At 36.9% G+C, this 12,403-nt stretch overlaps 2 protein-coding genes across 2 annotated transcripts; both read left to right on the forward strand.

The window, feature by feature from the left end:
* Positions 1-7,951: 7,951 nt before the first annotated feature.
* LOC133833871 (uncharacterized) lies at positions 7,952-12,403 on the forward strand. Its single transcript, XM_062263481.1, has 2 exons — positions 7,952-8,934; positions 12,122-12,403. Exon 1 carries the CDS (start codon positions 8,017-8,019, stop codon positions 8,908-8,910), a length of 894 nt encoding a protein of 297 aa, XP_062119465.1. The 5' UTR covers positions 7,952-8,016; the 3' UTR covers positions 8,911-8,934; positions 12,122-12,403.
* On the forward strand, positions 10,803-11,630 carry LOC133779748 (uncharacterized). Its single transcript, XM_062219665.1, has one exon. The coding sequence runs from the start codon at positions 10,803-10,805 to the stop codon at positions 11,628-11,630; it is 828 nt and encodes a 275-aa protein (XP_062075649.1).

A 12,403-nucleotide genomic window follows, 5' to 3' on the forward strand; every position in this document is an offset into this window, starting at 1 on the left:
TAATAATAGGGGCTATGTTAGCATTTTCAAAAGCGTTATCAATACTCCCGATTAGCAGTTTTTAAGTGTTATGAATACTGTTTTTTCTTGTAGTCCTCCTAGCATCACATCTCGCAGCGCTGTCGTGCCAAATCTTATCCTTTCCACCCTCAGCAATAAGGGCATTCTCAACTACCTGAGCATATGAGTAACTGAGGTGATCCTAACATTCCATGCTATCATGGGGTTTAATCCTCGAACAAACCTATATCTTGTCTCTCCTGGCAGCATCAGTTGGCACCAAGTCAAAAGCAAACTTGGCCAACCTATCAAAGGCATACTCACTCACAATCATGTTGCACTGAACAAATCTGGTAAATTCATATGCCTTCGCAGCTCGAATTGTGTCGTTGTAATATTTCTCATTAAACAAATCCCGGAACTCATCCCAACTCAATACAGCGACATTCCGGGTTTGAGATATAACCTCCCACCAGATACGGGCATCCTATCAAAAGATGTACGTGGCACAGACCACTCTCTCATTACCTACCACCCTCATAAATTCCATGATGGAGGTGGTCATACTTATCCACTACTCAGCTCGTAGTGGGTATGGCCCTCCCTCAAAAGTGTGAGGGTGTTGCTTCCTGAACTGCTCATATAATGGTTCCCCTCAATTCTTAACCTCTGGTTGCTACTGTACAACTGAAACTAGGGCAGCAGGTGGTCATACTAGCGCAGTGTTCTCTGCTGGAACCTGCTGCTGTCTTAACTTGCGAATTTCTTCTTCCCGTCTCTGTAGTCTACTGCCAGTTCTCAAGAGCTAGCGGAGGGTTCTGACCCTGGTTATCATATCTAGCCCAAATTTCAACGCCAACTAGTCTATTTGATCGCCTTGGAGGCATAACTCTCCAAGTATATTTGCAATCAACAACCCGGGTCATCAGGCAATGATAACAGATTATAGAAACTTCCCCACAGTTCACAACCGAACAAATAAGAAACTCTCGAAAACACAGTACTAATTGACATTTCACATGCATCAACAATGTTAACATGCATACATTCTCATATTCACCTAGCATTCAAAAGCCAAGCCTTATCAGTATAGCTCATGATCCCTAATCAAGCATTCAAATAAGGCATATATACTTTATTTAAGAAAGTAAGCACATGATCACATCATCAGTTACCCAACCCTGAGTCGAGCTTATCTTTAGCGGTGAGTGTACATGGTCAGCCAATCTTCAAGAACTAATAAACCATGGAACCTCTGATACCAAGTTGTAACACCCTACTAATCAAGAACGGTTACACCGTATGTTAAAAAATATTGCTTAACTCATTAAGCGAGTCATTTGGACTTAAAGTGTAATTAAGATTAAATGATAGTTTAAGTATTACAACTTCTTGGTCGATAAGTTGAAATTTTCATTAAAAATGGTTTAATAGATACAAGGGATCCCAAAAGTATCTAAATAAAATACAAGTTTGTCAAAATTACAGACTTAGCCAACCTAGGCGATAAATTTCAACTAATGACTCATGCTCCTCAAAATATCTCGACCGTGGCGGCCGAGCAGGCTAAGTATGTACACGCAGCCCCTACAGCTTTCCAACTCGTGGCTGGTCTAGCTTTCAATTGCCCTTACATGCACCACGAAGCACCCGTGAGTCAAGGTTGAGCTAGAAAACCCAACCAAATCAAACAGATATCAAAATAGACATTAACATGTACAACAAACTTTATAACCACACAGGTTCAAATAGATTTTCATATTAGTATATGACTCATGCCGAGTAGATGGATATCACATCCACACAATGGCCCCGCCACTATGGCAGATATCACATCAAGTTATGGCCCCACCACTACGGCATACATTATGCATGTAATGCCAATAATTGTCTCACGACCGAATGATCATGATCACAATTACTTAGTACAAACAATTATAACAACATAGCTTCATGCAAAGAAGACATTAACTTAAACAGATTCATGACACGATCATCTTTGTGTCCTACAATTGGGGCACACGTCCTAAACTCGGTGCAAGTGTCAGTTTTCTTACCTCAAGTCCTGAATGATAGGGTAAAGCGAAAACGAGCACGATCCTTTCCTCTCGAGCCTTGCGGTACCCTTAGTCACAACATATTAAAGGATATCCAACAAGAAATAAACTAATTAAGAGCTACAAGATCGAGTCCTAGCTAAGCCCCCCCCCCCCCCCCTGGGACCCCAGATTCCACTAAACCAGGTAGTAGAATCATTCCCCAGCCCTTAGGTTTTGGTTCCCATAACCCAAAACTTGTTTTTTTTTTTCACTTTTACCATTTTAGCCACGGCTCCCCCACAAAAGAGCGCCACATCGCTCGACTAAGCTGAAAGTCCCACACCCAAAAATCCCTGCACACACGCCATGATGCTAAGTCAGTTCAAGGCACCTCCTGCCTCGTTGAGTTCATGCGGGCCGCAGTATCCCAAGAACAACGTCATGGCACGACCCAGGGAACCTCCCAAACTTGATTTCAGCCCCCAATTTAAACCACCAAAACAGTCCAACAACTCAGATACACAATAAACAACAATCTAAAACCTCTAAAACACCCTCAAACACTAAATTTACTTATTTTCCCCCAAGAACACAAAAAGCAACAAAACTAAAAAACTAAAAAAAAAACTTGGAGTACCTCAGCCAATTCGAATTCCCAGTGGGATTCCTAGCTTCTTGACAGTTCCTAGTCCTCCACAACAGCTTAATCACCAATTCAAATCACCTTTAAGTTGGAATTCAAGACTTACTCTTCAAAATCAAAGAAATCTCTAAGAGAGAGAGAGATAGAGAAAAAAGAAAAGAAAAGATATCTGAGTTATTTACTTAGCCTTGGCCTATTTCACATAATGGTCCCAAAAGACCAAACTACCCCTGGCCCAAAAATCTCTCTCAAAGCCTCTCAAGGGTAAAAGGGTCATTTGCCACCGGTTTCCCTCTAAACCTCAAATTTCACCATAATCCCTAACCAACTCTACTAATCCCAAAATACCAATATTTCCCCAAGAATAAATCTTATCCCAATGAGTCCTGATTACTCACTAAATTACAAAAATACCCCTAGGCTCACCCTGAGCCGGGTATTAATCCTCGTTATGACTTTTCCGCCAAGTTGCACTCTAGGATCGTCTCGTGCCGAATATGTCAAATACATCCACATGATAATGTGGTCCCACTCATAAAATATATATAATTACAAATATACCCTCAGCGGGTCAAAATTATGAAAATGTCATTTTTCACAGAAACGAGCCTATAAGCACATTTGATATGCTTAAACATGCATAAGTAGTCATATCATAATATAAGTCATGCAGTTCACATATATAATCATAATTAAATCATATTAACACATAAACATTCAATTATGCCCTCCTTGTACAGTAATCAAGACACTAAGTCTTATTAGCAAATTTGAGACGTTACACCTGAGGTGGCTGAGACAATTGGGATGAAGGAGGCTCTGAGTTGGGTGCAGGATCAGCAGGAGTAGAGTTTTGTTATTGAGACCGACTACCTTAATGTGATTCAAGCTTTAATAAGGAGCCCAATGCAGATGAGTTCTTATTTTGGTGTGGTTATTCAAGATTGTAAGGTCTTGCTATATGGGTTACATAATGTTTCGTTGTGTTTTGTTAAATGCTATGCGAATAGAGTTGCTCATTACTTCGCTCGAGTATCCTATATTATTTTTAAGCGTAATTTTAAAGAGAGTAATGCTCCCTTTGAGTTTAGTGTTGTATTGCTAAACGATTTATCTTAATGAAGTTTATACTTTTCATTCAAAAATAAATAAATTAGAAAAATCTAAATTTGAAATATTTAACCAAAATATTATAATCTATCATTAATGCTAAAAGGGCAACAAATATTGAGCTACAACACTAATATAGTTGCGGGGTCTATATAAGAATTTATTGCTATAAAGTCTCACATCTACATTAATGTGTGATGATCAACACTACAGGTGTTTTGTGTTAAAACACTATAATATTAATTTATTCGGTTATGCCCCTCAAATTTGAAGTGATGAATATTTGGGTTGGATTACGATGATAACGTCCCCACATGTTAAAATTAACATTTTATTTTTTTAATTCTATATCAATGGGATACACTAATATAATTAATTACATTAAGTTATAAATATGAACAATATTAACATTTGGAATTAAAAGAAAGATGAGATAACTATGACCAACAACTATACTAGTCTTTTCATCCCCGATCGACTTGTGTTCACCTAAAGAACGGACTTAGCTTTTAACGCTTGGGCTAACTCCAAGGAGTAAAACACAAATTTCTCTTCTATTCTAACATGATTTCCAAGAATTAATATGAAACATTAGAGAGTATATTACTTGGCACATCTTCTATTATATTTATGTATATCCAACTAGCCAGACTAAGTCGTACTTGATTAAAAGATCACATTAGCTACAAGAATATTATTATTGTTATTATTTCTACACATTGATGTGTCCGAAAACATGTATCAGAAAAATTAACATATACAGAATTAATTATATATAACATATATTAGCTAGCTTTATCCTAATGTCTTTAGAGATATGCTCCACATAATTGTATTCAAATTTTACAAAGACTTTTTAATAAAATATCAACAACCATGCCATATATATACTATTCAGGGGAGTCATTCCAGAAGAAATCCATATAACCTAGATCCAAGAATATTTTTTTTAAAAAAATAAAAATAAAAATAGGTTATTTTGTGGGTTTATAAAGTCCCTTAGTCTCTTCTATAAATTATTATTTCAAAATTCCCATAAAGGTTTTATTCGGTGTTTTATAAAATTGATCATCTCAGTTGTCAAATTCTTTTTTAATATAACTAATTTAATATTTGAATTAACTTTACATTTATAAATGCAAGATCCAATTTAATATTTGAATATAAAAAAGACTACTCATGCAAGTTTTTAACTGGACCACAAGGCTCAGCTTTTTTTTTATTTATTATTATTATTTATGAAACACATGACACAGCTTAGACCACCACTATTCACTACTGCAAAAAAGGCGAGCCCTAAAAAAACTTTTTAGGACACGCGAGGTGCGAGTCGAGAGCCTTAAAAACTGAGGATTTTTAGGACTCGCATTGCGAGCTCTAAAAGAATGTTTTTAGGGCTTGCATTGCGAGTCCTAAAAGAATGTTTATAGGGCTCGCATTGCGAGTCCTAAAAAGTTTTATTTTTAACTTTTAAAAAATAAATTGATATCCAAAGCTTCAGCTGGAGCTCTGACATTAACGGCGGTGCCACCACCCCACGGTGGTGGTTCGAGAAAATGATGACTGGGCATCGAAGCCCAAGTCTCGGGGAGCGGTGGTGGTTCTTCTTGGAAAGGCCTAGAATGGCCGAATTTGAACTATGATTTCTTGGACCTCCATGGATTCCGGCAAACGTCGACTTCCGATTTCAATGGTCGTTGAGTTCAATCCTTTAGTGGGTTTTGCTGTCCACAGCACAAGGAATGCACTGGTAGTGGTCGTTTGGGTCGGAGTGGCTCGAGGCGGTCGACAAACACTCGGAAGTGTTTGGGAAATGTAGCACCACTGCGACTTTGAACGGCTCTAGGCGGCGGAGGGCGGCGCGTGTGGGGCTGGGTTCGCGGGGGTCAAAGTTCGACGACCTTCTACGTCCAATGAGGTGGCGTGTGTCGATGGTGGACGGCGGCAGGGCGACGGTCGGGGCCCTTGTATTGACGCAGGCGGGAAAGAGTTCTAGAGGGAAAGAAGCAGCTCATTTTTTTCCTCTTATTCCTTTGTGTGTGCTGATGAGAAATGATGCACTAATATAGCCCAATTCGAAAATGATAGAAATTTTTGTCATTTTTTACTTAAAAAGTTTTAAGACACGCTTTGGGAGCTATTAATACTATTTTAAAACACCCAAAGTGAGCCCTTAAAAGTTATCACTCATATTACACTTAAATTTTCTATTCAGGTTTTTAAGGACTCACATATATTTTTAGAACACTCATTGTGAGTCTTAAAATATGTTTTTAAGGACTCTCAATGAGTGTTTAAAAAAGTCCAGGAACTTTTGTTAAAAAATAAAATAAAATTTAGGATGTACATCAGTTTTTAGGGCTCGCACTGCGTGTCCTAAAAGAAATTTTTTAAAAACTTTCAATGAGTGTCTTAAAAAAATGTTCTGAAATACTGTTTTTGTAGCAGTGATTCTCATATATTTTTATTAATTTGTTTCTTATTTACATTTTTTTTTCCTTTTCCGCAAGCTTTTCAGCTGTGTCGTCATATTCTTAAACCTTAATTAAATTTTAAAAATGATAAGAGAGCCGGTGCTATAGGAGAGCTTCAGTGAATGCTAATCGAATACAAATTCATTTTAAACTTTACAATTTATAATAACGCAACACGAGAACTATATGCAAATGGAAATACATGATATTTATTTTAAATAGTAAAAATTAATATAAAAATGCAACTCGATGACTTCCCAAACTATTTTTGGATATTTTAGTAATTGGCTTATAATCGTAAATCATTGTGATAGCAACAACTTGAAGTGAAGTCGCCTTATATCGGAGTTTTATGTATAATTTGGAAGTATCAATAAGAGTGTGAGGGTTGTTATTTGGTAACTTTTCAAAAAAATTAACAACAAATCTTATCCAGCTTTGAAATAGTCGAGAGAATTGAAAGAATTTATAATTTAAGAATGAGGTAAAATGTCACTAAGATAAAGGGAAAATTATTAATACTCACATATTGTCCATCCACTCATAATTTATTTTATGTACAGCTAGATAAAGATACTTATTACCACTCGCTTCGTCCAATACAGGCCTTAATGGAAATAGGTGCTTTTAGGTTGTAATTTTGTTTGTGGAGTAATGAATTGCTGCTGATTCATCAAAAAAAAATATTGGGGTAATTTCTTAGAATAATTGTAGTGCTGTTTCGAACGACCTTGATCAAAATGGCTAATCCTACAACATGAAAATCGGCCATATATATAGAACTACCCAAAGATAATTTTGAAGTGCATTAACATGGGATGGAGCATGCATAAAGCCAAGATTTTGCAAACCAAGGACCACGAGTTTTGGTAGTTTGAATAATTTTTGTAATTATTGTAATTGAAGGGTACTATTTCCATTTTAAATAGATCTTTCCAAAAATGAATAGCATTTATATCTTTTTAACTTTTCTAATGATAAAGTTCTCTTTTAAAACACACACACACACAAATGTGAGATTTTCAAAAATAAAATTTTCAAGTTTTCATAGAAAAAAATATTGTCTATATAGTGAATATTTCCAAAAACAGTAAAATAATAAAATAAAAATTGTAAAAAAGAAATTTATTTTATTTTATTACAAAAATTATATAAAAAAATGGATGTAAAAATCGCTATTATATAATGAGTTTGACAAAACGTATTTAAGATCATAGTAGAGTATTTTAAAATAAATTTTAACTGTAAATATCCCATTGTTATATATATGCACGTTTCTCACCGCGTTACAGTTCTTAAGCCATTTTAGGACTCTCCGCTAGTTTCATAATCTGTTTGTATTATTGATAATTGTTAATTGTTAACTAGCGGCAGTACCACTATATTTAAATACTTACATGATGTGAAAAGATCGATCGAACATCATTAGCTAATTAAGATTTTAGAACTAACAACTAGTCTACAAGGCGTTGATGCCAAAGTGGGTTAGCTTATTATATATAATCTCAATTATGTTACTAAAATCCAATCTCTTGCTTGACAAATTTGGGTGATAGATTCGATTCGATCAGTGGATTATTAGGGTTTGATTTTGTCTCCACTAGCCCATATCCCTTTAAGACAATTATATTATATATACAGCCCATGTCCCATTCTTCCGTTTCAGTTTCATTCCACATCAACTCTCCATATCATCATATATCAGATCCATCGGTTATATATCTTAAATGTGTTAGAAAACACTGGTACCATGGCTACTGAACTTGGCCTTCTCTCCTTGACCCACCTCCACAAGTTGGCTCAATCACAAGACAACCAAAATCACAATCAAAATCAAGATCACTATCAATTAAACCCTAATACTTTAACCCCAACTACTACTACTAGTGCTGCTCCTTGGATGTGGAACCCTAAGGCTCATCAACACCATCAGGAATCTGATGAAGACTCATGGGAAGTCAGGGCCTTCGCGGAGGACACCGGCAACGTCATGGGGACAACATGGCCGCCGAGGTCCTACACCTGCGCTTTCTGCAGAAGAGAATTCCGGTCAGCGCAGGCACTGGGCGGCCACATGAACGTGCACCGCCGAGACCGTGCCAGGCTCCACCAAGTCATGCCGCCATCCAATTCCATAAACAACCACCCCGCTGCTGCGGTATCTGCCACTGGCAACGCCGCCTCCTCCTCTTCCTCAGGCGGAGCTTCCTCTTTCTTAATTCCTACCGGGGAATTCGTCTCCGCCAATGGAGGCAACGGCGGATTATGTCTTGTCTACCAATTGCCAAATTACAACGCCGGCGCTTTCATGAGCAGTACTACTAATAATATCCCTCCTCCGACGAGTACTATTATTACTACTACTACTTCAAATGCATGCACTGATGATCATCACTATCAGCACCACCAGTCGTTGCCGTCGCCCTCAACTCTTCTTTCCATCTCGCCCTATCCGGGTGGCCGCGGGCCACGGCCGATGATTGGAAGTAGTACTACTAGTAATTATATGAATACTTATCCTCAACACTGGGTTGCTGAGGCACCCTCGGATCACTCAGCTAATCATCATGATGACAATAATGGCGATAATGAAGAACTCGATCTGGAGCTTAGGCTAGGGCATGGCCCAACCTCATCTAACTAACAAAGACAAAAGCGTTATTTTTGGGTAATGATTTTTATTTAATTTGATCATTGATTGTTTGTTCATTAACATTAAGACTATATTTTTCTAAGCTGTGTAGTTCTTTCTTAATTGGATTAGATTTTATGGTTTGAAACTTTGAATTTCTGTGTATAAGTGAGACAGAGCTTGTTGTATGCTTTGAATAAGCTCCCAAAATATATTTATTAAAAGAGGGAAAAAAAAAGCCATGGAAAAGCAAACCTGTGAATTCAAATGAAAAGGAAGGTTAATCAATTTGAACATCGAGAAACTAATAGTGGTTTCAATCTTTTATTCATTTTATTTATTTATTTTTGGAGTGATGTGATAAAGTGTGCAGTGCAGTGTCATTATCTTTTACAGATTTCAGAGTGAGGAAAGAAAAATAGGGCTTGTGTGGGCATATATTTCCGTGGGGATTATTACTATCACGTAACCTCTCTGTTTGAGAAAATTACGAGAATGCCATTCTCCACCAAAATCACCTCTCGAAAGTAGTGTTTCTTTTGCCTGCTCATTTATGGCCAATACCCAATACAACGAGAGAAAGCCAATGCATTTAAATCGTCTGCTTAATTCCATTTATTGATCATCGTCAGACGACAAATATACTTCCTTTAATTGTACACTACTTCAGATTTGTTTTATTAAACACACACATATATATACATATATATATATATATATTTATCGACATTAATTCCCATAAGTTTTATACATAATTCTCCTTTTTAGTTTATATATCTAGCAATATAGTATTATTTTATAGCTATTTCCATCCTCCTACGTAATCATCTGATATTACAGTTTACATGTTATTCTTTGTATCTAAACCTTATTTGTTAATCAATTATATATATATATGAATTTATAATAAGACGTAAATAAGGTAATTAACTTTTTCCCCTCTTCATATAATATACTTTATTACTACTACTCTCCAGATCTTTCACTTGCATTCAATCCAAAATGCTTAAGTTTGACTTTGTAAGTTCAGTCTTGGTGCAATGATCTAATATGGAGTTATATCGTGTGAAGGTTTTTTTTTTCTTTTCTTTTTCTCATATGGAAGCAAGCACAATATTTGCAATACTTAATAGTTGAAAGCAAACGTTATTATATATAGCTCATGTAGTTTGATTGAATTCCATTGTTTAGGGGACAGAAAAAAAGTTTTTATTTAGTCTTTCATTGATATTTTCTAATTTTATAGAAAATTATATTGGAATTAAAAATCTATATTGGTTATTAGTTCATTGTATACGTGAAGTAGTTATTTATTTTTGTTAGCTATTTCATTTGCTTGGAATAATATATAGGGGAATTCTTTTATAGGAGTTTCAATTTAAGCCTTACTGGTAGAACTCTCAGTGTTCTCGACTCGTGATCAGTTTTCGGCGCGATTTTTTTTTATGACCGTGTATATTGTAGCTATTTAGATAATCCTGCAAATTTTCAGAAAATTCCAAATAGTTTACAATACCGAAAACTAAGTTCAAACATGTTATTGCACTCGTGACTAATTTTTTTTATGCGTGTAGAAATCAACATATTTGTGTTAATAATATAAGTTTTATTATTATGTAAGGGTAGTTTAGTCTTTTAGCCTCTCATTATTTTAGCTATATATTTTGTTGCTCTTGTACTTTTATTTTCATCTCTTTTGACATAATGAAAACCTAGCCTCCATTTTGATTCTCTCTCAAATCTCCTTTGTCTATTTTGCAAAATTATCATGGTATCAGAGAAATATTCTTGAGTACCCTCGATTTAGGAATTTGGCTCTGTCTTTGGCTTTGATTTTGAGGTTTTCCCACCAATCTTGGGGATTTCACACTTTGTTCTATTTCTTTGGATTTCGATTGTTTGTCATGGCTGGCGCAAAAGATGATTCGCTTCAGTCCATCAATGTGCAATTGAATGGGCAGAATTATTCGTATTGGCATTATGTTATGAAAAATTTTCTGAAAGGGAAACGTATGTGGGGTTATGTTTCTGGAACTTCCACGAAATCGAAGAATGATAACGATGAGAGCTTTGCAGAAAAGTTGGATCTTTGGGATGCCAACAATTCGAAAATCATCACTTGGATCAACAACTCGGTTCAACAATCAATCGGGATCCAATTGGCGAAATATGAGACGGCAAAGGAAGTTTGGGAGCACTTGGAAAGGCTGTATACACAGTCTAATTTCGCAAAGCAGTATCAGTTGGAGATTGACATTCTGGCCCTTCAACAGAATAGTATGAACGTTCAGGAATTTTATTCTGCTATGTCTAATCTGTGGGATCAGCTTCCTTTGACTGAATCAGCGGAGTTACGGGCATTTGCCCCTTACATTGCTCGGAGAGATGCACAACGTCTAGTTCAATTTTTGATGGCTCTTCGAGATGGGTTTGAAGGTCTTCGTGGAACAATCCTGCATCGCAGTCCTCTTCCGTCTGTTGATTCGATGGTTAATGAGTTGTTAGCAGAAGAGATTCGCTTGAACTCTCGTGTTGATAAAGGGGGGGCAGAAAAGGGGATTCTTCTTTCTCCGAATCCCTCTGTCTTTGCAGTTCCTCATCGGCCAGCCTCCAACAATCAACAAAAGACTCAAGCCAAGGTCGGCTCCGACGAATGCAGTTTTTGCAAGCAAAAGGGACACTGGAAGGCTCAATGTCCCAAATTTTTGAACAGGGCGCAATCACCGAATTAGTCTCCTCACTGGAAATCTGGCAACCAACCTCATCGACCTCTTCACTCTATGTCTTCAAACATGGCAGCTATTGTTTCACCTGCAGATTCTGGAAGCACTCCTAGTACCTCTATTTCTTCACTCACAGAGCAGTTTCAGAAGTTCATTGCCTCGCAGCCACGCGCCATGTCAGCCTCCTCACACATAGGTTTGCCTTCTAGTAGTACACCAGGTATATCTTCCTCTATATGGTCCTTGATTCTGGAGCTTCACATCATATGTCACCTAATTCCAATTCCTTCTTGTCCATTAAATCAGCACCCTCTGTATCTATCATGACCGCTGATGGCACTCCCATGCCATTAGCAGGGATTGGCTCGATTTGCACTCCAAAAATGTCATTCTCTGATGTATATCATATTCCAAATCTTACTTTGAATCTTGTCTCTGTTGGTCAATTATGTGACTCTGGTTTCTCAGTTATTTTATCTAATTCTTGTTGTTATGTGCAGGATCCTCATTCCAAGAAGCTGATTGGGACAGGCCGTAGGCAGGGGGGCTTTACATTTTAGATGAGCTGAAAGTTCCTGATGTTGCAGCTTCTAGTGTCGATTTGTCTTCATTTCATTTAAGTTCGTCTTCGTCTAGTTTTTATTTATGGCATTCTCGTCTTGGACATGTATCTGGTTCACGTTTAAAGTACTTAGCTTCCACAGGAGCATTAGGAAAGTTACAAACCCATGATATTTCAGATTGTTATGGTTCCGAATTGGCAAAATTTTCTGCTTTACCTT

The sequence above is a fragment of the Humulus lupulus genome, chromosome 5 (genome assembly GCF_963169125.1).
Source record: "Humulus lupulus chromosome 5, drHumLupu1.1, whole genome shotgun sequence".
Lineage (NCBI taxonomy): Eukaryota > Viridiplantae > Streptophyta > Magnoliopsida > Rosales > Cannabaceae > Humulus > Humulus lupulus.